The sequence below is a fragment of the Miniopterus natalensis genome, chromosome 2 (genome assembly GCF_054644295.1).
Source record: "Miniopterus natalensis isolate mMinNat1 chromosome 2, mMinNat1.hap1, whole genome shotgun sequence".
NCBI lineage: Eukaryota > Metazoa > Chordata > Mammalia > Chiroptera > Miniopteridae > Miniopterus > Miniopterus natalensis.
Window position 1 is genome coordinate 162,617,448 of NC_142082.1, and position 27,295 is coordinate 162,644,742.

At 37.4% G+C, this 27,295-nt stretch overlaps 1 protein-coding gene across 1 annotated transcript in view; it reads left to right on the plus strand.

Annotated features, from left to right (window-relative positions):
- Positions 1–25,680, plus strand: part of RERG (RAS like estrogen regulated growth inhibitor) — a 92,625-nt gene extending 66,945 nt beyond the window's left edge. Inside the window, exons 3-5 of the mRNA XM_087813945.1 lie at positions 14,391–14,447; positions 22,734–22,807; positions 24,282–25,680. Coding sequence (XP_087670071.1) covers positions 14,391–14,447; positions 22,734–22,807; positions 24,282–24,689 — 539 coding nt within the window. The 3' untranslated portion in view covers positions 24,690–25,680. The remainder of the gene's footprint in view (positions 1–14,390; positions 14,448–22,733; positions 22,808–24,281) is intronic.
- The last annotated feature ends 1,615 nt before the right edge of the window (positions 25,681–27,295 follow it).

Here is a 27,295-nt window from a genome sequence, read left to right on the forward strand (position 1 = left end):
TTCTGTGAGGACACTCTATTCTTTCTGTGTCCAAATATACCCCCTGCTACGGTGCAGATTGCTTTTTTGTCCCACACTGTGAAGAATGAATGAGTTTGGAACAGCTAGAAGAGAGCTGGTTAAGTTGTGTGATTTTGCCACCATATGCATCAAAATCTGTGCCAATTACTCCAAAAGCGGAACATAACAGATGACAATATGGCTTCAGAAAGTATGTATAAAGATATGCCAACGACTTTTTTTTAGGTGATTTAATGAAAGAGACTGGTATTACATTTATTTCTCCTCTCCTACCCTTTCTTTCTTTTCTACCCTTCTGAACCAAAATGTTATTATTATCCAGGGAAAAAAATGCTAAAAAAACAAAACAGAAAAAGAGACTAATTGATAAATCACTACTAATAACCTATATTTGACATTCAAATCACACCACATGAGCCTTATCAACCAAACATCTATATAAGGATCATGTATGTAATAAATACATGAATATGGCAATGATTTGGTGAGCTTTTAAAATAATTTTATTTCAGAACAAAAGGAATACAACAGATGAAACATAAAGTGAAATCTTCTTATAAAATACTCCAGTGAGCTGCATGGAAACATTGCTCTGAGTGAAAATAGAATTACATACAATTCTCAGAGAAGCCAGAAATGAAAAAAGGAGAATAAGAAACAATAATTGCAACAAGTAAAAAACAATTAGAAACATGGCAAATATCAATTCACCTATATCAATAATTGCTTTAAATGTGAACGATCTCCATACATCAAATAAAAGAAATTGACAGAGTAGATAAAAAAACACATAAACCAACTATACATTGTCTACAAAAAACAAAACACCAACAACTTTAAATATAAAGACACAGGTTAAGAGAAATATTACAAACCAAATCCAACAACCTATAAAAATAATTATTCCCCATAACCAACTTGTATTTATCCCACATATGCAAGCCTAGTTCAACATTTAAAAATAAGTTAATGTATATATCATATGAACAGACAGGAGAAAAAAGAATCACATGATTACACCAATAGATGGAAAAAAAAAAAGGGGGGGATTTGACAAAATCTAACAGCCATTCATGATAACAACTCCCGAGCAAACTGGGAATAGAGGGGCACTTCCTCAGCTTGACAAAGAACAGGTACAAAAATCTACAGTTAATGTATCCTCCTCATCAGTATTGTCCTGGATGTTTTAGCTAGTGCAGTAAGACAATAAATTAAATAAAATGTGTACAGAGTGGAAAAAAAGAATTAAAATTACCTTTGTTCAGGACGTCATCTACGTAGAAAATCTGAAAGAAAAGACAAAAAACACCTCCTGGATCTAGTAAGTGACTGTAGCAAAGTTGCAGGATACAAGATTAGTATACAAAAGTCACTAACTTTCCTATATATCAGCAACGAACAGTTAAACTGAAACACTATGTCATTTTTATTAGTATCCCCAAAATGAAATACTTAGGTACAACTCTAGTAAAATATGTGTATGACACATATGAAGAAAACTACAAAACTCTGACAAAATAAATCAAAGAGAACGATATAAATTCCATTTTTATGGATAGGAAGTCTCAAAATTTTCAAGATGACATTTCTTCCGAAGTTAATATATAGATTCAGTGCAATCCCAATAAAATCTTAGCAAGTTATTTTGTGGATACAAACTGATTCTACAGCTTATATGGAGAAGCAAAGGTCCAGAATGGCTAACACAATATTGAAAGAGAAGAAGAAAGTTGTAGATGGTCACTACCTGACTTCAAGATTTACTGTAAGCTACAGTAATCAAGACAGTGTGGTATTTGTGAAAGAACAAATAGATCAATGAAATAGAGAGAGCCCAGAAATAGATCCACACAAATAATGTCAACTATCTTTGACAAAGAACCAAAGTCTTTTCAACAAATGGTGCTGAAACAACTGGACAACCACACATACAACACAGAGAATCTTGATGCAAAGCTTATACTCTTCACAAAAGTGATCTTAAAATGGATCATAGACCTAAACATAGAATGTAAAACTATAGAACTCCTCAAAGACAACACAGGAGAACATCTAGGTGACCTTGGGTATGGCAATGATGTTTTAGGACAACACCAAAGGCATGATCCATGAAAGAAATAAACTGAACTTCTTTAAAATTAAAACTGTCTTTGTGAAAGACACTGTCAAGAGAATGAGGAGATAAGCCACAGACTAGGAGAAAATATTTCCAAAAGACATTTTAATAAAGGACTATTATCTGTAATATACAAAGAGCTCTTGAAACTCAAAAATAAGAAAACAATCTAATTTTAAAATGGACAAAAGATCAGAACAGACAAACACTTTACCAAAGAAGATAAAAATACAGATGCCAATTAACTGTATAAAAAGATGTTGCACCTCATATGTCACTACAGAATTGAAAACAATGAGATACCACAACACATTTATTAGAATCGCCAAAATCAAAACACTGACACCAAATGCTGGCTGGGATGTGGAGCAACAGGAACTCTCGTTTATTGCTGGTGGGATGAAAAATTGCACAGCCACTTTGGAAGAGAGTTTGACAGTTTCTTTCAAAACTAAACTTACTCTGACTGTACAATCCAGCAACTGTGCTCCTTGGTATTTACCCAAAGGAGTTGCATACATATGTCCATACAAAAACCTGCACATAGAAGCTTTATTCATAATTGCCAAAGCTTGGAATCAACCAAGATTGATCAACCAAGTCCTTCAGTAGGTGAATGGATAAACTGTAGCCTATCCAGACCCTGGGATATTATTACGTACTAAAAAGAAATGATCTATCAAGCCATGAAAAGACATGAAGGAACCTTAAATCCATATTACTAAGTAAATAATAGATATGACTCCAAATATATGACATTCTAGAAAAATGCAAAACTATGAAGACAAAAATACCTTTGATTGCCAGTAGTAATGAGGGAGAGAGGGAGGGATGAATACGCACAGGGTTTTAAAAGCAGTAAAACTGCTCTATATGATACTATAATGGTGATTATGTCATTATACATTTGCAAAACCCCAAGAGTGTACTACCCCAAGAGTGAGCATATTGTAAACTATCAACTTTGGGTGATAATGATGTCTCAATGTAGGCTCACCAGTTGTAACAAATATACCACTTTGGTGTGAGATGTCAATAGTGAAGGAGGCTGTGCAGGAGTAGGGGGTGTAGGGGTAGGGGGTAGATGGGAACTCTATTTTTTTATTCATTTTTCTGTGAACCTAAGATAGTCTATTTTTTTATTACTATTATTATTATTTATGGCTTTCACAGAGAGGAAAGGAGAGGGGGAGAGAGAAACATCAATGATGAGAGAGTTATTGATCGGCTGCAGCCCACAACTCGGGCATGTGCCCTGACTGGGAATCGAACCCTCATCTCCTGGATCCTAGGTCGATGCTCAACCACTGAGCCACGCCCAGCCGGGCTAAGATAGTCTATTTTTAAATAATGGGCAAAAGATCTGAACAGACACTTCACCAAAGAAGATATGGATGGCAAATAACCATATGTAAATATTACCGACAATCATTTGTCATTAGAGAATTGCAAGGAAACAAGATAACAATAAAAACCTATTACAATGGCAAAAAACTTCCGCCCAAATCAAAACAAAACTGACCATATGAAATTCTAGAAAGATGTGAAACAACAGAGACTCACTCATTTCTGGTGGGAATGCAAAATGGTACAGCCACTTTGGGAAACAATTTGACAGTTTCTTATAAAGCTAAATATAATCTTACCATATCCAACAATTGTGCTTCTAAATATTTATCCAAGCAGTCTGATAACTTATGTCTATATAAATACCTCCATGCGAATGTTTACAACCAAAACATAATTGCCAAAAACGGGGAGCAATCAAGATGTTCTTCAGTTGGTAACTGGATATACAAACTGTCATATATTCATACACTGGAATATTCAGCAGTAAATAGAAATAAGCTCTCAAGCTAGTACGTGACATGGAGGAACCTTAAATGCATGTTGCTAAGTGAAAGAAGTCAGACGGAATCGACCACACACTGCATAATTCCAATTACGACTTGACACATTTACTAATGGATAGGAGTGAAAGAGGAGCCATTCTGTCTTACTTTGTTGTTCTTTCTTCTGTAGTTTTGGAATAGCTCCTTAATAGCTCCTCCTATCCCTAGCCTTACCTGCTATAAAACAAAAAGTTGATCATGTCATATTTATGTTTGTAATACTCTAAGGCTTCTCATGATTTTAAGCATAATTATAAGTTTCTTAGGTTGGTGTATAAGCTCTTCATAATGTGGATATTTTTCCAGCCCAATCGCCCCCGATTTCTCTCATTTACACTATTATTTTACCAGGTTAAACTTCTCCATACATACTATGAGTTTTGAAGTCTCCATGTTTATTTTATGAGAGTGGTGATGAGCTTGCAAATAAAGACACCCTATTGCTAGTAGTAACCACCCACACCCCCAGGCTGGAATCTTAGGCACAGCCCGTAAATCTATTATGTGCCCATCCATATGGGCAGGAAGCAAAATGAGTCTGGAGCAGAAGGTACATATAAGCACAGTGACTTGTAAGATCCTTGGTTCTTTATCAAAGAAGGCATCCAGTGATATGGGGTGATATGAGGTATTTCTATGCTTCTCTGGGATACTTAGTCCCTTTGTGTCACTTTTATGCCTCAACAAAGTCCACATATTTCCAGTTGCCAATTTCTTATGTGCTGTAATAATATAAACATTGAAAATAATTCAGACATTAACATACCTGTTTTCTCTTCCAGAAAAAAGTAAAAATTACAAGTCCAAATTTTATATCCAAATCTTTTAAAAATTTAGAAAATATTTAATACAATACAAATAATTTTATTTAAATATGATACCTTGGTGTGAAATAGTATTTATAATTAAAATGATAACAAATTATAACTTACTATATTAAATTTAAAACTCTCATTTGCGAAATTTAGTAATATATTTGTTAAGCTCACTCATAATTTAAATGAATAATAATTTTCAACTTATATAAAACTGGTTTGAATTCTTGGGCACAGAATCCATAGGTTTTGATTTATTAACTTTCAAGATACAAATGAAAAGACAAAACAACGTCAGTTGATGACTATATTCCAAATTTAATTCCTCATTACTTCTTTCAATAGAAATCCAGGAAGAATTTCTTTTCATTCAATCACACAAGTTAATTTTTTAATTTAAAATAAAGTTTTTTCTTGATTTTACATTGTTTATAAGCATTCCGATACCTCTGCTTCCTATCAGACATGTTGGAAATTGCAAGTCATGGTCCTCCCAGTTTTCCCATTCTCATTTGTCATCCCCACCAGTTGTCACTATTAAATTAACCATCACCTAATATATATACAAATTAACTATCACCTTACCATTCCATAGCAAAAAAGTCAATTTTCAGAACTTGAAATGACCTATGCTAGACTACCAGGTTAAGTTTGCAGAGACAAGAGTGCTTCCTAATAATTATTGGAGATGACACCATTTCTCTTTAGGAAATTCTTTGCGCGGAACAGTGACATTTATTCTGTAACTCTTTCACAGAGTGGTATTTTTGTCAGATGCAGGATAAGTCAAAATTTTCTGGCTCAAACAAACACAGTAATTTAAAAGCAATCCCTAGGCCCCCATCTGGAATTGATTTACTTCTCATTTTAACTTCTGGCATTATAAAGCATCCACTTTTATATTGCATTAATTTTAAATTTCCATTAAGTTGTTCAATGTCTGTGTCTTATGGGGCTTGAGGGTTTCTTATGCCAATTTATTTTGACTCGCACAGGAATAGAGTGAGGGAGCAAGTGAGGTGGGGGGGGAGGCTACTTCAGAAACTACACCTATATGAACAAATTTTGGTTCCCTAAGAGATCTGTTAATTTTTTTAATTCGCCTAGAAATTTTGAGGAGTTGAGGTGGGGAGGACATAGGAAGCAAGGGAGGTCATCATGAGATGAATCTGGAAATAGAATTCTAACTGTCCACATGAGACATCTTATCCATGCCCAGCGCGTTTATCAGTTGCTAGAAAGTGTCACTCTGGCAATGAATGTATGAATGGAAGGACAGAGGATACATAGATAGAAAGATGGAGAGATGGGTAGATGGTATTTCTCTACCTGGAAGTTTTCATTAACGTCTCATGTTCAACAGGTTTGAGTCCAACCTTACTTGACTTTAAAATCATTTCCCCATTATATTCTACCTCTGAGAATAATGATATACCCAGAATTTTATTCCATCTGGGCTAGCCTATCTTCCTTACTCTCATCAATGAATAATTTTTATAAGTAATCAGATCCAACTGTGCCATCCCCTTACTCAGAACTCCTGTGTGCCCATAGACTTCAAAGTAAAATCCAAGCTCCTTAATGTGACGTAAAAACTTCTTCAAATTCTGGGCTGTGAAGAGCCTCACAAACTATCCCTCATGTAACTCTACCCACACATCACTCAATCTGCCCTAAACAACATGTGATTCCTAACTGCTCCAGGCTCTCCCCTGTCTGGGCCTAACTGACCTAGGCTCTCCCCTGTCTCCCCTGTCTAAGCCTTAGATGAGTGAAAGCTCACTAATTTAGGAAGAGCATGAGATGAATTCCAACTTTTGCTTGGAATGCTCTTCCTAAATTAGTGAGCTTTCATTCATCTAAGACTCAGCTCACAATGTAGCTCTAATATGGAGTCACTTCTAATATATTGCTTAGGTAATTCTCTGTCTTCTTTCTGGTGCCTAGTACAGTGTTAAATGAATATTTATTGATTAAATGAATGTGTGTGAAACTCATAAATATGGGGAGGAGGGAAAGTCTTTATGAGAGAGCCGAATGGATAAGCATTTGAAAATTATTAATTTAGATATCAGTTTATCTACCTGAAATATGATTTCTGTACACACATCTTTGCTCTGAGTCCCTCTCCTTAAGATCTGACATTTCAAGTCACACAATTTGCTGAGTTCTTTGACATCTCGTTTCCAGTCCAGCCTATTTCCATCCCCTTTTAGCCCAGCCCCTCAATTCAAAAAGAGCTTCTACTAGGGATCCTGAAATTCCAAAGTGGCACATTCTTGGTCTCAAACATCGTTGACAGCTGTTAAGCCAAAAACATCAAAGAGCTGTCCAGGCCCCCACATGGTCCATTAGATCAGGTCTCAGTGCTGTGGTCTCCTCACTTCACTCTTTGGCTTGAGGCACAATGGCCTATATTTCTTGAAGGAGGCTAGAGCAGTCATAGAAGAAGACAACTGCTAAAAGGAAGAACATGAACTTTGTCTTTGGTGGTTGAGGAAAGACCCAGAAATAAGGTATGAAGCACTGGAAGTGTTGGACCCAGGGCGGGGGAAGAGGGAAATTGGATTTGGAGGCTTGATTTGACAGGGGAATGATAGTGGCCCAGGTAAGGGGGGGGAAGAAGATGAAACTGAACTCCCTCTTACATTTTAGGTAAACCCTCTGGTTTGTTGTCTCTAAGATGCCACAGAGTGGTCATAGGATAGACACTTCATACATATCACTCTGATTTTGTCTATTACATTTCTCTTCCAGAAAATACGTGTGTGTGTTTTTCTCCCCCTGAGGCACTAAAGCCAGTTAGACTCACCTCAGCCTGGCCTTCCTTCTTTTAGCTAGGCATCGTAACAGGACTTAAATAGGATAATATTCTAAATTACCCATGTACCTTTAAATTTTTCCCAGAACATGCAAAGATGCAGACTCTCAACTGCTTGAGAATAGGAACTGTACCTTATTTTCTTTGCTGTCTTCCTTGTTGCCAGAAATGGTTCCTGACATCCTATTTGGGGTTGTTGAAAGAATGGGTCTCTTCTTAATGACAGAGGAGACGAGTGAGGAAATGGTTGCTCATTACAACCTACTTATGTCTGTATCATTATATTCTCATTTTCCTCCTTTGCTGCATCCTTGAAGAACTTTTCAGGAGAAAAACAAAAATCTTATTTATATAAAAGTTTCCTCCCTACTCTTTGAAATTCATATTCTCTTTCTGTGTTTCCATGGTTTCTGGTCATGGATATTCCCTTCACTAAGGATGAAGAAATCTAGTCATGAACCAAAGTGCACTTTTCAAAGCATGCCTCTCCCTAAGACGAATGTTCATATGGCAAACAATTGCAGCCATTCAGAATTAAATGGTATTCACAGAAACATTAAAATATAGTGGTAAGTAGTGGAGAAAGTATGAGTTTTAAAGTAAACAAACCTGGGTTCAACCTCAGTCTGTCATTTAACTGCTCTGTAAAATAGACAAATTTATTTACTTTTAAGGTCAGGTTTTCTACTGTATAAAATAGAAACAGTAATTCCTACTTTTAAGAGTGTTTATGAGAAATAAATAAGCTTGTAGTCAGCATTCAGTACAAACTCGCCTGTGATATTTAGCATTCCAGAAGTTCCATCAGTGTTTTCACATGTATTTAAAACATAACTAAGCCCAGCCGGCGTGGCTCAGCAGTTGAGCATCGACCTATGATGATCCAGGAGACTGAGGTTCGATTCCTGATCCTGGTACATGCCCAGGTTGTGGGCTCGATCCCCAGCTAGGGGCGTGCAGGAGGCAGCCAATCAAATGACTCTCTCATCATTGATGTTTCTATCTCTCTCTCTCCCTTCCTCTCTCTCTGAAATCAATAAAAATATATCTTTTAAAAAACATAACTAAAACCTGCCTAATGGTATTTTCTAAGAGTATATATACTTAAACTCAACAGCTAATATGACTAAGAAATGGATACTTAATTCCACAAAATTATTTAATCAGAAATAAACTACCACCAAAAATCTAAAGTACAATTCCCTTAACACAAGGTGGGACAAACGTAAGTTTAAAGTTGTGAGTACACAAAGCAGAGTTTATCCTTGTATTACTATTTTTTAAATATTGTATTATTTTCCATATGAACAACTGCAAACCTACTTGTGCCCCACCCTGTATTTGTAAGTGGCTTATTTGTGCTTCTCTGAAGCCTTCTGACCACTAGAGGGTTGGAGTGAAGCCGGGCTGATGGTCGTATGAGGCCCGGGAAAGTGGTTCTGCTCTGACCTCAGAGAAGAGGCATAGCGGGGCCTGCCCTTCGCCGTCAGTTTGCAAGCTGGGGGGACCAATCAGGCTGTCAGTGGGCATTGGAACTGGGCGTTGAACCTGAGAAGTGGTGATATATAGTCAATGGAAGTTCCAATTTAAAGAACAAGTAAAGAACAAGTTTTTTAGCCCTGGCTGGGTAGTTCAGTTGGTTAGAGAGTAATACCAATATACCAAGGTTGCGGGTTCAATCCCTGGTCAGGGCCCATACAAGAATCAATGAATGAATGCAGAAATAAGTGGAACAACAAATCGATGTTTCTCCCCCCTCTCTCTTCCTTCTTATCTAAAAAAAAAAAAAAAAAAAAAAATCCATTTAAAAACTTATTAATAAAAAAAGAATATTTTTTTCCAAATAATAACAAAAACACTACAGTACAGACCTGAGTAGTAATATGGGAACCAAATAATTTATACAAATTTTAATTTTTTCCTCTCGTTCCTCAAATATTTATTGAGCACCTATCACATATCAGGAAGTGTGCCAGCCAATAGAGGTAAAGATGAACAAGGCTTAATCTCCAGCCCCAGATCATTCACAATTTGTAAGACATATGGGAATATAAATGAATATGTTGTTAATCAGATCATTTGTGAATTGTATAAATGGAAAATAATGAAATAACAGGATTTTTTTTAGAAGACGAGTCTAAAAAGTAACATTTGAAAGTCATTCTGAATTTCTCTTAAGTATATCTCTCAAAATTTTTAGTACGAATACTGTGTGTGTTAGTTTTAATTTACCTTGAAAAGTTCATGTCTTTCTAAAAGTTGATTTATTTTACAGATCATATCCAGTAACTTTTTATTTAAAAATATTATTCTGGTGCTTCTGGTGTCTGCCTCTTCTTGATAATGACATCAGGAAGTATTTTGAATAACTAGTCCAGACCTGTTAACCTTTAGAAAATAGCATGCCTCCTTTTACTGTAGAAATCTTGTTTTTTAGCTCTTGCTTATAAATAGAATATTATTTTATTGAATTATTATATTGATGTCACTTGCGAGAATATTTCCATGGATTAAATTCTACTTAGTGAATTTTCCATTTTTTTTAGAAGCTGGCTTTTACTGATAGCAATGAAATTCAGTGCCAGTAATACCAAAAATAAACCACATTTGAGGAAGAATTATCCAAGTAGGTTATAAATTAGGCAAAATGAAGAAAATGTTCTTCTCTAGATTTACCATTAGACATGCTTGACTTATTTAGTGAAAAGGTTTGGGTTTTCAAGGCTATGGAAAGAAAACCAGGTAGTTCAGAATACAGAGACTTAACTGTAACCCATCAAATATGTTAAATCTTAAAACTTCTGGAGCAACTCCAGTTTATATTAGACTCCTTGGGGAAGTAAAGGGTGTCAATACCACCATTTTATTTCAAAACAAAACCTTGCTCAGAATAGTGGGGATGGAAGGGGCAGGGCATTCAAAAGAAAATTAGATCAAGTTTATAATAACTATTTTAATATACTATAGAAGTATAATTTATATAAGAATAATGAAACAGCCAAGGCATTTCAGATTATATATTTTTGTAACCTTTTAAGAAAAGGTAATAGAATGATGGCATGGGTCTGCTGTGAGTTCTGTTGTGTTAATTTTTCTGCTGATTCTCTCAGTGCCTGTTTATTATGTAACGTCACAGAGAGTAAGCTGTGACTTGGATTGACATATCTTTTTCATCTATTTAGCAAATCTTTTTTAGTCCCCTGTGTGCCAGACAGGCACTCTTCTAGATAGACACTAGAAAACAGTGATGAGTAAAACAAATTTCGTGCCTTCGTAGAATATACAATCTAAAGAAGGAATCAAGTAAAAGAACAATAATAAATAAGCATTCCAGTTGCTTTCATTATTATTACTATTGTTATTATAGTGGTGGGAGGAGTAGCAGTGCATCTGGAGGGCCTGGCTGCGAGAGGGGCAGGCGGTGACCTCGCCTCCCGCTGCAGTGGCCGTGCCCTCTGTCTTAGCCACACTGGCCTGCGCGGTGTTCCTCGAGCACCTATATCTGTGTGAGAGAGATAAAAACACATCTTCAAAGAAGAAACATATGACATCAATTTTTTCCAAGTGGTTTTTATGGTTTTTAATGCACTTGAAATAGATCGAATTTTTAAACAAATGTATGATTCTCTTGTTAAAGCAACCATCAAATAATGATGTGTGTCTCTTAAAAAAGAATATTAAAAACGTTAAGCCCAGCAACACTACCCTGCTGGAAGGGGGCTGTCTAAACTGAGCCAATAATCCAGAAGTCAGCAGGAACCACTTATCAGCGACAAATGCCGTATCTCAAAAGGTGTACCAGAATCGTGTTCATATCCACAAAACAAGTTCCTTAGGATGAAACCCCAGAGCTAATTTACTCCAATATTAGACAAAATTCTAACAAGTTAGTTATTGTTAATATGGCTTATCAGTCTCTGGAATAATAAAAGTAACAAGTAGAGGAATAGATAGGTTATTAGAGATAATCTCAGTGACTGTGGCAAAAAGAGAAAACGGTATTTGAGGAAGGAAAAACTTTATATTTACATATATTTTTAAAATATGCATATATATAAATATATACACAAATATAACTAAAACTACTCAGAGCCCTAGCACTCTAGAGTTATTTTGCCTCAACCACTCTACAGCTCCTGAAAGTATTGCCACATAACTGCACAGGGCACTAATCAAGGTTCCTAACTGAGATCCAGACATTTAAAAATGATTCAGTTCTGTTCAGTATTCTCAGTTGTGAAAGGCAATGGAGTGTCTAATACATTATAGAAGCATTTCTTTGAGAAATGATTAAAGTTTTAATAGTCCTGCAAATGGGGTACTTCCAATGTTATTTTAATAAAGCATTGCTTAAAGATGCCAGATAAATGCATTTTTCTAGGTTGCAAGCTTTAGAGTTAAAACTACATATTCTAACAAAAGATGAAACTCTTTGACTACTGCAAGCAGTTATGTTTACCGATGCTGCTGATTTAAAAACAGAAAAAGGACCCTCCTGGAGATGCTGGGGCATGAACTCAGGGCCTCATACATACAAAGCAAGGGCTCTACCACTGAGCTACATAAAACATATTTATATAACACATAGACACACACAACTGTGTGCGTTTAGCCAGAGAGAAAGGGAGGTGGGAACTAGTTAAAGATGGGCAAAGGAGAGGAAACTGGGGACCGATAGAGACTTTGCTTGGGGTGACAGGTGCACAATGCAGTGTGCAGATGATGATTTATTGAGTTGTACACTTAAAACCTGTATGGTTTTGTGAGCCAACAGTCACCCCAATAAATTTAATTAAAAAAAAAAGATCAGTAATAAGACTAATTAATCAGCCTTTAATTTTTTTATTTTATTTTTTACTTGCATGTCACTAAAAACATTTTGGAAAACTACCTTACCTCTTGCGTATTTTTTACTTTATATCTAATTTTTTTTTCTTGTGAATTTATTAAATAACTACAAAGAGTGTAAAATTCTGATGTCTTGTAAATGTTGACATTTTAAAATAAGAGTGTCTATTTTACTCTCTTCAATGTATCCAACAGACTCTAAATGACATATGTATTTGATATTCAACATCCATCCTTTTAAAAAAACATATGAATAAACTCTTATTCAACAGCTGGAAAAAAATAGAAACGGAAAAATATCTGTCTGGTGCTTACTTCTTACATGCAAATAAAAGGACTCAGTCTCAAGAGAGTGACGAGTGACAGGCTGCAAACTGAAGATAAAAGGGCAGTGCGCGCACTGTGGGAAGCATTGAGGGGTCAGTGGCCTGCTACTTTAGGCACTGCAAAAATTTTGGCTCAAATCCAGCCTTACACTCTGTAATTAGAAACAAATTGCTACTTTTAGTCTCCAGCCGAGCCACATATGCTTGTGGTCTGTTTTATGAGGTTCCTTGCAATTTGTACTGTGATCTCTCATATAAGACACGATGGTTGTAGGTATAGACCTGTTGATTCTAACACAAGCAATAGATAAAGGAAAGGTTGACAGTAACTTTCAACTAGCTAGTCTTATTTTTTTAAGGGGTATCTTTAGACTATTACATACAAGGCATTTCCATAAAAATAAAAATACCCAAATAATAAATATATTTTAAAGTATAAAATATGACAGACATTGATTCTTTTGTGAGGGTCAGTGGGATCCCAGGAAGACCACCCAGGGTCTTCAGAGGGCTCGTGAGTTGCTGAAACTGTGTGCATATCAATTTTTCCAGGGAAGGGGTCCAGAGCTTTCACTGCATTTTTAAAGTGTCTATGACACTGCTCTCCAAAAAATTTTCTTAAAAACTTTAAAAACCACTGTTTTCATGTAAAATGCAAGTATAAATAAAAGTTCAGCATGTTTCCCGTCCACTTTTAAAGACAATAGAGTCCACATATCTCAATACTTCTCTTTCTCCAACTCATCTTCTAGTTAAATATTATCCAGATGGCCTAGGATTTAAATTCATTTTAACACAATGGATAAATTACAGGCTTTGGAAACAGACTTCTTGGGTGAAAATCCTGACTCAGCCACTAACTAGCTAGGTGAGCTCAGTTAAATTAAACTCTCAGAGCCTCAGTTTTTTTACCTGAAAGATGGGATCAATCCTAGTACTTGCCTCCGAAGGATGAAGTGAGCGTTGGGAGATCATGCAAGTGAAGTGCTTGGAACAGTTCCAGATCCTCACCCTGACTTTCTGTATTTCAGCAGCATTACTATTGATGAGCTTTAATGAGTCACTAACAAAACCCTTAATTTGGAATATATTTTATAATATAAATAACCAGCTAGTGGTCTTTTCATTACAGGAAAAATTATATCACGTTTTAGACTCGCATTTATCAATCATGATCAGTATTCAAACCTTAGACACCTATACTGTGATGCTTCATGTGTGAATTCATTGTTCGGCTAAAAATTTTACATGTGAGCATTTTCACATTGTGATGTTTTTTATTTGTTTTTAACCCTGTGACTTAAAAAAACAAACAAATCTAAGCTGTTGATTAAATCACAATAAACCCAGCAAAACATCACCCCAGGTTTTAGGCCACAGTATAAAATTGAAAAAGTATTTGAATAATCATAAATAAATGTATCGGGTTTGTATACCAAGGAAATAGAAAATACATATGGTTTGATGGGCTGTTTCTTTTGCTTGCAGGAATAAAAACTGTAAGAAAATTAACAAATGTGTTTGAAATGTTGCTCTTCTTCTCCACAGCTCTTGTAGTGAGATTTCTGACCAAGCGGTTCATCTGGGAGTACGATCCCACCCTTGGTAGGTCAAACTTCCTTTCCTCCTATGCGCCAGTCAAAGTTTATGACCCCAAAGAGAGAATGACATTTTCTGTTGCAACATTTTTAAGTACCTTGCCCCTATGTCGGAAGTGCTGTATTGAATCATGCAAAAATTCCTCCGAGAAGGCAGGCGTGTGCTGCATGCTGTGTGCGCTCAGAGCGCTGCGGGACTTTAATGCCTAGATGGAGAAATCCGGTGCAAGTGATGCTCTTCCATTAAGAGCGTCGCTCCTGGTGGAGAGGCCGCAGCGGGCATGGCTGCTTCGAGGTGGGGTAGAATGGGATGCTGAGGAGGGGGTCGCCGTAAAAGAAAACATGAATACTGATTTGGGGAAAACGAATAAATAAATTGTGTTCCTTCCCCTCCTATCTCCAATGAATCTGCTTTAAGCCTATTTAAAAAATACAAAAGCAGCAGCAACAATTGATATATGTATCTCGAAAATAGCAATAATGTTGATGTATGAAGTGGTTATCACATGTATTTTTCATAGTCCAAGACAGAGTCTTTCTTTTAAGTATATTTAGTTATCTTCAAAATAATGCTAAAAATCCAGAGACTCTAAGTTAAGCTTCAGGTCTTACTCTGAATGAAGCCTTTGAGTTTTTGGTTGTTATGCTTCAGGACCCCAGTTGGTCTCCTAAAGGCAACAACTTTGAAATCCAGAGGAAGAGGGAAAGACACACATTATCTCACTGCCGGGCCCGGTGGCCCAGGCCCACTGGCCTTACCAGGTGGTGAAATGGGCAGAGGTGATTCCTGGGTGCTTTTGTTTTGGAGCGGGGTGGGGTGGGGGTTTTTTGTCTTGTGTTGTGTTGTTTTGCTACAAATGTTCAGTTTAAAAGGGAACTTCCTCTCCCCTGTGCCTTCTTTCATTGCTTTACACATTCATTCAACAAATGTTTGTTAAATGCCTCTTGTATGTCAGATTATTCTAGGTGCTGAGGATAAATCAATAGGCAGCAAAAGAGAGCCTCGGGTTTTTTTGAATTTCTTGTCTAGTAGGGAAAGAAGAGTCAATAACGGAATAAGCGTATGTCAATAGCGATCGGTACTGGGAAGGGAAATTGAACAGGTGGGGACAGAGTGATTGTATTGTTGGTTTACTTTTAACGTTCTAATCTATCTGGAACTTGTTTTAGTGAGGAGTACAAGGTGAAGGCCTACCATTTTTCCCAAATAGCTGACTAGTTTTTCTCCCATTCTTTACTAAACAGTCCCCACCTTTCCCCCTACTTTCAGGGCTGCCTTTTATACAGTCAGTCATCCTTGGTTATGGGTGAGGGGTTGGTTCCCTTGCGTAAAATGACAGAATAGTGGCGTATAACCTACACATCCTCCCATGTATTTTATTTCTAGGTTACTTGTAATACTAATACAATGTAATAGTTGTTACGCTGTATCATTTAGGGAATAATGACAAGAAAAGAAATCTATATGTATTCAATACAGACCCAGCTGTGGCAGACCTAAATATATTGTACATGTTAGCAGCACACAACTTTTTTTTTCAAGTATTTTTGACCCACAGTTGGTTGAATCTATGGGTGCAGAACCTGCAGACACAGGTATACAAGATAGTTTGCTCCAGGATGTGGCTCTAGACATGCTTTTCAATCCTACACCAGTACCACTCTCTTGATAACACTGTGCTCTTTAGAGAAAGTCTTCCTTCTTTGCTTTTTTCAGTGTTATCTTGGCTACTATCTCCAGTTTATTTTTCCAGGTCAATTTTTAAAACTCTGTCATAACATGACATCATTTTGATTAGAATTACATTAAAACTATAAATTACTTTGAGAAGATTCACATCTTTATGATATTCAATTTTTTTAATCTAAGAGAACTTTACTTCTCTGTCTTTGCTTTTAAGTAAATTGTTTTCCAACATCAATAATTTTTAATATGTTTTTAATATCGCCACAATCTAATCTTAAGATGATGTATTTGGATCTAAAAATGCATTTGGTTTAAAAAAATCATTCATTATCTATTGTTGTTCCACCTAAGTACTTACTCTCTTCTTATATTTTTATTACTTGTATAAGCTTTACAAAGTCCCTGAGACTCTTAATGATTTACAGGAGCTCACTAGAAAAACACTGATTTTATTTAGTTATACCAATACATCTTAACAAAAGATGAAGCTTATAAAAATGATCTCATAAAAATTTTTAACTCTCTCTGTATATGTCCCAGTAATTAATGTTACTATTTGTAATTTCTTAGGTGAATCATTTTTCCTTTTGCTTCTGTTTCATTCATTCTGAAAAATAACTACTATTAATAGAATTCTGCCTGCATCAGTTATCTGTAATGCAGGCTTCCTTCACTAAGAATAATGAAACTTTATTGAGTGACCTTGTACTGTACTGCTCTGAAAGGGCCGCAGCTGCTAAGCAACAGGAGAGTTGTTCAGATTTCAAGAATATCTGTTATATGACTCACTCCCAGGTGAGGTTTCATTAACTCCTGATGGAAAGTGTGTGTGTGTGTGTGTGTGTGTGTGTGTGTGTGTGTGTGTGTGTTTGTACACACATCTGAGAAGTGTTCTAGCCTAGAGGAGTTCCCAATCCATTTGATCAAGAGCAGCTGGCATTTCCTGGACTAACCTTCACACTGTCATAGAGTTTCAAATCCACCACCAAAAGGGAAGGCTACATTAAAAAGCAAAGGTGGGTACTCGAATTATCAGGGGGATCACTTTGAAAATTATATAATTGTCTAACCACCATGCAGTACACCTAAAACTAATATTGAATGTAAACTGTAATTGAAAAATAAAATTTTAAAAGAGCAAAGTGGGATATTTACAAAAAATAGTCTCGAATTCCAAATTCAGTGCCTTCCTTAGAAATATGGGGCAGGTTTTTCAGCCTGTAACAGAATTATTGCTCCAGGACAGGCTAAAGACCATGAACACCACTCAACATATTAACAAGAAATGGAATATTTACTGCTCTGAAATAATTCTATGAAGGAAATGTTTGCTGCTACAGTAGCAAGTGATTCCCAATCTTTTAGATTCCAGGATCCAATGTTTTTGTTTTTGCTTTTGTTTTGGTGTTTGTTTTTGTTTATTTTTGATAGAGAGGGGATATCAGAAGAATTACAATTAGGGATATAAACAAGGGCAGAGGGTAAGGAAGAACTAAACTTGTTCCCTTGATAGGCACTTGCATTTCATAAAAGAAGGAAATAATTTTAGCATTCAGGAGTTTTGAAGGATATAATAATCTAAGAAAACTGTTCAATCATTTATTTACATTGAACAATTATAGTTTTCCTTAAATTTTTCTCATTTCTTTGTGGATCAGCAAAATCTTTGTCAAAGGCCAGAGCTGGTCAACATATAGCATTTGAAAATCACCACTGCAGACTTAGAGCATCTAATCAGAAAAACTTCTTGATAGTGTTAGCAGCAATTTTCTGGTTGCAAAACAATAGGATCCATGTTCTGATTAGATCCCAGAAGAGAACTGAATCTCTCTGAGAGTCATATCACCCTCTAAAAATGCTGAACATGGCAGAGAATACAGATAAAAACTTAGATCATGTGTGTGCGCGCGCGTGTGTGTGTGTGTGTGTGTGTGTGTGTGTCGGGGCATTTGGAGAGATTGCATTTCAGCACTGACCACCACTTCTGCCCCATTGAGGCGCCCTGCTCTGTGTTTGAATGGATCCTGGTGTCTATCTGGTTAGTAAAAACTCAGACAAGTATGAGGGTAGGAGTTGAGAGACATGCTAAACCCAAGATGATTTTGTTTTGTGATTGGTTCTTCCTGCTTGTGTTTCACACAGTTCCCTGTGCTTGGAAAGGCTCACACAAAGAGAGGCACACACCCAGAACAAAGCTCTCAACTGAATACTAAAGCAGAAATACTTACCCAACTCGAAGAACTATGGAATAGTTCTTTAATATTGGCACATTTAATCTTGGCACAGGAAGGAACTTTGAGATCGGCATTTAACAAATAAGAAAACCAGTCCAACCACGTGAATTTATCCACAATTAGGTGGCTAGTTTGTGGTTAGACCAGCAATAGAACTCAAGTCAGTACAATTTCCACTCCAGCACAAATCAATGTTACTAACTGTTGCTGTCACTGTATTGGACAATGGTCCATAGTAATATGTTAAAATTTACCAAAAAAGCTAAATTAGTGAAAGGATTAATCACACACAACATCCCATTAAGCATCAATTTCTCTTAGAGTATGTTATACTTCTATTTATAAAAATGTTACTGAATGTAGAGTTTAAAACATGTATCTCTAATATACAGTGTGATCCAGAAGTAATTTCTAAAATGCCTAATTCCATATTAAAACTAATATTGGTCTTACGGTGTACAACATTTTGGTTCATTTAGAAATATCTCTTAAACAATCATCCCCCATAGAAAAAGACTCAAAACGTCATTTTCTGTTAGTCTGAGCAGAATGAAAAGTGTTTTCTACCCTCCCACACACATTTTCTTTAATGTTCTAAAATGAACAGCAGAGGTTAGTTCGAAAAAGTACCTAATCCATTTTTTCAGAATTATCTGTAGAAAAGCTAATGCCTGGATGTGCAACGTTTTTCCTCCGTGGGCAGCTCTTCCGCTGCTGCACGCTGCAGTCAGGGGAGGGCAGGAAGGAGCGAAGAGGCCAAAGGAGAACTGCTCAGGACGCCCGAGAGCGGCGCTCAGTGTGCATGCGGCGCTGGCCCCCGGCTCGCCCGTGGCAGACAGTCCCTCGTTTCCTGCGTTTCATCATTTGCGTTTCGGCTGCTAACAGCCGGAGAGGCGCGCAACTTCGTACAGTTTTCATTATCCTCTGTCCCCCGCTGCGGGGCCCTGCGGTGGAAATTCATATCCTATTTATCGTGGAAGCTGCGGAGAAAAATGGCCCTGTCTGTCGGACTTTTGGTGCAAAGGGATGGAATAGAGCCCAGAGCTGTTTTGCAGGCCCCAGAGCTGATGCCAGCCCCTGTAGGAGGGAAGGCGGCGCAAAGGTCACGGGGAACAGTGGGGAAAACAGAAAGGGGGGACCGGGCCGTGGGCTGCCCCCCGGGCCTCCCCCAGCTGGAGCTCAGGGACGCAAAAGGAGATCAGTGAGAGCCCCTGACGCAGGAGCCGGTGCTGCAGGCGCATGCTGGGGCCACACAAAGCAGTCATCTCCGCCTCACTGAAGGAGTAGGGGGTGGAATGTTCCAGAACTGAGCATCGGACAAACCGTGTATGGGTTACACGTTCTAGGAGAATGACGGCAGTGTAAAATGCACTCATTAAAATATATTGAACATAATCTCGTTTTTAAAGTTTCATCTTCAGAGAAGACGTCAGCCATGTGCCGCCCGGGACAACAGTCATTACGCAGGGCTGGTGGCAGGTTCTGCTGCTTAGCTGGGCCTCCTTTCTGCAGTTTGTGTTTTGAGTAGATTATATTTACAGCAAAGTAACGTAAAACTGTGGTCAAGAAAGAACTAAAAGAGTTGATGAGACGGAGGAATGAAAGGCAGAAACATGAAATAAGTAGGGAAAAATCTAAAAGTACCGGCTTACCGGCTACGCTGATGGGAAAGAAACTCCTAGGTTTATTTCGTTTGTTCATTGCTGAGTGATCTGGGTAGTTGAGATGCGAATAATTGAGCTAATTAAATTAATACTTAAGTTAATCGTACTGCTCTGGTCCTGGCACTGGGTCATGTGTACTGAAACCTTTATTTCGCTTTATTCTTCTGACCCCACTGCCCTCCTCTCTCCCATAGGTATATAATCTAATATGTTTGAAACTTAGCATAGTGGTTAAAAGCCTAAATTTCTAAAGCCAGTCTTCCTGGATTCCAATCTCAGCGCTACCACTTACCACTGTGTGGCCTTCAGCAAGTTACTTGGTGCTGCTGTGCCTGGTGTCAAATGGAGCTAACAGTAACACGTACGTCATGAGATAGCTGTGAGAATTAAATGAGTTAGTAGGAGTAAAGCACCTACAACAATGGTAAGCAGTGTGTGCTAGCTAATATATATATATTTTTGAAAAAAGCATTTTTGTGTATGCATACATTTTAAATTTTATCTTGCTTTAGATCTACCTATAGAGATAACAGTGTGATTTTCCCCCCTTTAGTCCTTTAATGCGTTAAATTGCATTGATAGATTTTAAACACTCTTTGCATTCCTGAAATAAACTCGATCATGATACACTTTTTTATTACAACTGTTGGATTCAGTTGAATAATATTTAGAATTTTTGAATCTATGTTCAAGAATGAAATGAGCCTACAATTTTCTTTTGTCTCTTATTTCTCTTGTAACACCTCTTTTCTTATGAGAGTCAGCATAATGCCCCATAAAAGGGATTAGGTAGCTATCCTTATTTTATTTTCTAGAACTTGTTTAATGTTTAAATCTCCTATAAAGCCAGTTGGATACAATTGCTTTCTATGATTAGGAGAGAGCTACAATTAACATTTAAATATAGTTTCTGGCTATGACCTGGTTAAGTGTTCTATTTTTTACTGCTCCAATCTATGCTTTTTTTCTCCCAGAATTTAATCGAGGTTTGAAATTTTTTGTTATACAGTTTATATTATTTTATTTTATTTCTTCGGAGTATGTAGCTACTTCCACTTTTTGTGCTAAATTTTGTGTAATTGCACCTTCTCTCTTAATTTACTAGGTAGCGTGGCCAGATTTTTACCTCTCCTCCTACCTCTTTTCTTTTTAATTTTTTCAAGTGCCATGCTTTGGTTTTTGCTCTGCTTATCTAACTTTTTTCTGCTGTTTTCTCTTGTACTTCTTTTCTCATATCTTCTTGGATTTGTTCTGCTTTACTCTTCTGATTACTTAGGTTGAAAATGTAGCTCTCTCTTTTCTATTCTTTCTTTTTATATCATTCCACCTTCCAGAATAAGACAAGCACATTGAAACCTACCTCTGGTCTCTTCCCCCACCTCCTCCCCTCCCTGACATATTGGTATTATCTAGAATTGTAATTCTGGGTTGGTTTCCATGTAGATTTGTTGCTTTGCTTCACTCCATTGGGATCTTGAATTCAGTTTTGCTGGCGAGAAGTACGGTGTCCATCTGAGTCATGTCCTTTTTTTGTAGGGGATGTGCTTTTTTTCCTCTAGATCCGTTAAAATTTTCCTCTTTGTCATCAATATCCTTACATTATTCTGTAATGTGTTGAGATACTGGAATTCTTTCCTCGTTGTCCTGTTAGTCCTTTTGTTCGGAAGTTTTTCAATAATTCTCATTCTGGGAAACTCTCAATTCCTCAAATATTTTCACCCCTTTATGTGCTTAATTCTCTCTTTGAGGTTCATTTTATAAGAGATAATAGCGTGTGTATTTCTTTTATCTATATCTCTTATATTTTATTGCAATATTTCCTTCTTATCACTTACTGATACCTTCTGGGAGAGTTCTTCAGCCTGCCCTTCATCAACTCAATCATTTGTTGAGTTCTTTATTTCAGCTGTTCTAGTTTTCATACAGAGCAGCACCAGCTGATATTATTTCAACCCCTGGTTTCCATTTCATGTGGTAAGGAGCACATTCAGAGCCACCCCAAGCTCTTGCACCTGCTAACTTCTCACCCCAGTAAGTCTTAGGGACCCCCCTCCAGCTGGTGCTGCCTTGAGTCGGCAAGATGAGCAAGAGGACTCTGCTTTGTTGCATCTCCCCTCTGCTGCCGGACCCTCCTCTACTTTTCTCACCAGTTCCCCAGACACTGGGGTCCAACCGCCTTGTACTCCCCCAAGGGTTTCTCATAGCTTACATGGTCATTTTTTATATAGAGAACCATCACCTTCTTCTAATGTCTATTACATTTCTAGGGTTGATGTCTAGAAAAAATTAGCAGCTCCTGCCTCTCTGCCATCTTGTCGGGAACAGTAGCTAACAGTGATTTTCAAAAACTGGATTTTTGTATCAAGGTAGAATGCATTTCGTGGGAATAGCTTTCTCATTTTAGGATGTGGTGGCCTCAGTTTAGAAGGAAGAGGGCATCAGGAAGCTGGCCTCATAGGAGAATAAAATGAACAAAGAGGCAAAGAGACTCACACGTTCTATACCCTACAAGTCTGTTACCTGTCACTTCTGGGAGCTCTGAGAGTATAAAGATGGCACATTCTTGCACAGCCACGCTTCCCTGCCTAGTGTGCACATTCCCTTATATTACACAACAGGCGTACTCCTGTGATGAATTTGTAATTTTAAGTGTCTAATCAAACCATGATCTTATTTACCTTTTCATATTTTTCTGCTCATTCCCTCAGAATCAACCTACCGCCACCAAGCAACCATCGATGATGAAGTTGTCGCCATGGAGATACTAGATACTGCTGGTCAGGTGAGTAAGGAGTTCATCTAAAATATTTCCTGGATCAAATAAAAATCAGATGTGCATAATATGAACAAAAGACACTTTCCTACAGTTCATGCATAATACGTAAAGTATTTATGTATTAATATATTGGCGACAGCCTGTGTATGCATCCTTATGTAAATTACCCAGTACTTCAAGGGGGTTTTGAAAGTACCATAACATTCACATTACTCACCTATGTTTTGGGAGATTACAAGATATTAGTAGAATTTCATGGTTAAAAGTGTTTGAAATGCTCCAATAAAGTTAAACAGATATCTTTACTACAGAAGTTCTCAGAGCCTTTATTTTACTTATGAGTAAGGTGATTCCCTAAGGGATTTAGTATACATTATATTCCATACTTATATGACCTCAGAACCTTTTTTAGAATATTTTATTTTAGGAATCTCTCCTGTGATATTCTTTCTAGACCTCATCACATCTCACTGAAAATTTGAGCCAAATCATCGAACAATAACAATTTATTTTAAAAAGAAACTAATATAAATTCGTTTTGAGGTCATTCAGTTCTGAGATTACAAATGGGTTCACAGATACGTTTAGTTCTCAAAGATAAGAAAGACCACTAGGAATGAGAATGGGGAAGCTGGAGGATTTCATGGTGCTTATCAGTGACCTATGACCCCAAGAAGACTGGAATTAAAGTATCGAATCCAAGAATTGTTCTTGCAAGTATTCTTTCTCATCGCCACCTGTTTCCTATGTCCCGCTACCCAGAACTGATTCTAGAGAGAGGCAGCAGGGAAATACATGCCTGCAGAAGTCATTTGAACCATGAGAGCAATGCATTTTCAAATCGCACAGGCTCCCTTCCAAGGAAGGAGTGATCACCTCCTTTGAAAACCACTTCAAATGAGTTTCTATCATTACTGGGACTGCATAATATTTGGGGGGTTATTGAGGTAGAGGAGAAAAAATCCAAAAGCCCCTGGCTGTGAGTTTAACTCTCTATACAGTTACTCAGTGTTTCTGCCCCGGTGACTATTTGTCCACAATCTGAAGAATGAAGAGATAAAACAAAAAACAAACACACAAAATCAAAACCATTTCACAGTACTGTGCCTCTAAATTCTGATCTCTAAGGGGTGAGGGAAAGTCCACTTTGTGACCTGCTGGCTAATTCCTTAATTGTGATGAAAAGCCTCAGGGGCAATATGCTCAACCAAGATGATACTTTATAGTTCTTGTGATTAAAGATGTAATGACGTGGCAAGAAAAATTAGAAGCAGAAAGTTAAGTTCTATGCAGACAGAAAAATCTTAGTTCCCTGAAGTACCTTGCTATGGAGAATTAACGCTTCTATTCCCAGCTGATTGAGAGGGTAAGCTCCTACAGGCAAAATTTCAAGACCTTTTATAGACACCGAGTAGAAGGAATAGTAATTAAGGGATCACTACTAACATCAGCAGCATCTATACATTTTTCTCACCTTCAGGAAGACACCATTCAGAGGGAAGGACACATGCGATGGGGGGAAGGCTTCGTGCTGGTCTACGACATCACTGACCGAGGAAGTTTTGAGGAAATGCTGCCACTTAAGAACATTCTGGACGAGATCAAAAAGCCCAAGAATGTGACTCTCATCTTGGTGGGAAACAAAGCTGACTTGGACCACTCCAGACAGGTTAGTACAGAAGAAGGGGAGAAGCTGGCCACGGAATTGGCGTGTGCTTTTTATGAGTGTTCCGCCTGCACCGGGGAAGGGAACATCACGGAGATATTCTACGAGCTGTGTCGAGAGGTGCGTCGCCGGAGGATGGTCCAGGGCAAGACAAGGCGACGCAGCTCCACCACGCACGTCAAGCAGGCCATCAACAAGATGCTCACCAAAATCAGTAGTTAGGCGGCTCCATGCTTGCCAAGGCCCTACCGAGGTGGGTCGGGTCATTGGAAACACTTTCTTGCCCCTTTGCCTTTTATATCCCCCCTCCCCCAAATAAAAGAAAATACTCCAGCCCTTGTTCTGACTCTGGGAAATGTCTGAGCTCCCCCCTTGTTCCCAGCTTCCTGTATGTTGAGAAGTTATCGAGTGTTTTGTGCAATTTCAGTGCTGAGAGTTACTCCCTTCCCTGCTTGAATAAGGTACACTTTATTGCAGTTTCAACATGTAATCACCAGAGATTCTGAAATGGCTGGGTTCATATAAAGCTATTTTTAGGCATCTTCACTTTGCTTCTGTAGGTTGAATTCTTTTCAAAGGCTTTTTTAAAAATTCCATTTCTTGTCAAAGTCTACAAATGATCACCTTAGAAGTTCAAGATAATAGAAAATACAGTACAAATGCAGGAAGAGTAGCTAAAATATTGGAGCAGAAAGGAGCGTCCTAGTTCCTATTTGAAGCAAGGGTTTTCTGAATTATCTTAAATTATCTAGTTTTTCTTTAACCCTTATTTTGTTCCTAGATTCAAGCATGTTCTCACAAGGTTTTCCATTGTGGAATAGAGAATTCCATTTCAATTTGAGTTGGTTCTCTCAATGACCTTTTTATTGATCATCGCACCCTAATTCTTCCTCTGTAACTCCAACAAGATTCCCTTATAAGAGGCAGCAGGACCCCTCAGTTCAGAACTGAATAGCCCCTTTCCCACCAAGACACTAGGAATCTTTTCATCAAACCCTAACAGAGGGTTTAGAATTAGAGATGTCTGATTCGTTTCTCTCTCTGCCTATCATCTTAGCAGAAAAACAAGTCTGAAAAGCAGGAAAATTAAGAATTAAGCTAAACTACCCTTATGTTGGGGATCCCAAGGCTCTATGCCAGACACAGTAAGAAAAATTAGCCTCTGATTCATTAAGGTGGTTACGTGAAGTCATGTAATACAGGGTGGGGCAGAAGTAGGTTTACAGTTGTTCATATGGAAAATAATACAATAATAAATAATAATACAAGAATAAACTCTGTGTTTTGCATACTCACAACTGTATACCTACTCTTGCCCCACCCTGTATTTTGGATAAATTAATTCAATTAAGAGAATTCAAAAAAGACAGGGTGATTAAAGTTCATTATACCATAATAAACGTACATAAAACAGATTCTTATATTGTGAAAATGCAGTCTATAACTGATAAAACTTTATGATTCTTTTTTCTCCTAATTATGCCCCCATATAGCAAGACTTGGGCACTTTATTTTAGAAGAAAATATATATCTTTTACATATGTGTGTATTTATAAATGCATAGATATATGTATAAAAATTTTAAGAGTTGGAGGCTTTAATTCACCAATGCATTTGGACAACCTGATGTAACTATTTTGTGTGAAATATAATAAAAAGCATAATTTTCACCTTATCTCACATTAGGGCAGTCTTTCTTGTGATAACATGAAATGGTTATAATTTTAAGAGACACTTGAGGGGACAAATTTCAGAGTTGATGAATCAGTGAATGTGATATAAAAAAATAAGCTTCAGTTCATAATAACAGCTACTATTTTCTGGAGTGCTCAGGTGCTGTTTTAGGCACTTTGTTATCTCATCAAGTCCTTACAATAATCTAATGCAAGAGAGTGCCACGATTACAACTGCAGGGGTGAAGATACTGAGCCACAAGAAAAAAACAAGTTTGCCTAGCTATTTAGAGGGTAGAGCCAGGATTTAACCCAGGGGCAAGGAGCCCATACTAATATTCATAGGATATTAACAGACTAAGATATGATTCATGTTCTTGAGCTCTGGGGATGACACAGGAAGGAGAAAACTGGGGAAAGACTTGCTTCATTTATGCTTTCATTCATTCAAGAACTAATATTTCTCTATAAGTTGGGCATATATCTTGGCAGAATATAGTTCATTTGATTGTATCTGAGCTTAACCTTGAAGAATATATACAAGTTATTAAGGGGGGAAAAGACAGTGAAAATATTATAGGCAAAAGGAGTAGCATGAAACTAAAATACAGAGCTATGAAAGGGAACTGTAAGTGTAGGGACTGAAAGCAGTTTAGAGAGCCACATATATCATAGTTTAGAATAAAACAGAAGGGATAACAGAGAGAAAGAATTAAAAGGAAAAAATAAGGGATTTGGAAGTAAGAAAAAAAGGCAAAAATTCATAAAACTGCAAGTTTACATAACTGTATATTAAAGGACCTAGTAGCTGACTCAGCTGTGATTAATTTTCAGCACTGTCCACCTTGACAGGGCAGGGGAAATGAAAGCAGAGTAAAATTATTTAAGTGTCGCCATCTTTTAGAATTGCAGTCTATTCCATTCTCTCCTACCTATGCTTGGGGGTGCAGCTCAGCCAGCTCCTCCTCCTAAGAGCAAGCTCCTGAGGAAACATAATGAAGTACCTGGGTGCCATCTTAGGGCGACACTAAAGAGGTGAAATTCACAGTCCCCAGCACCAGCAACTTCCCTTAACATAGGCCTGCAAATCCAGACCTGTTGCAGAAGCACAGACCCACTGGCTTAAGTCCCAACTGGTAATTACACGAGGACATG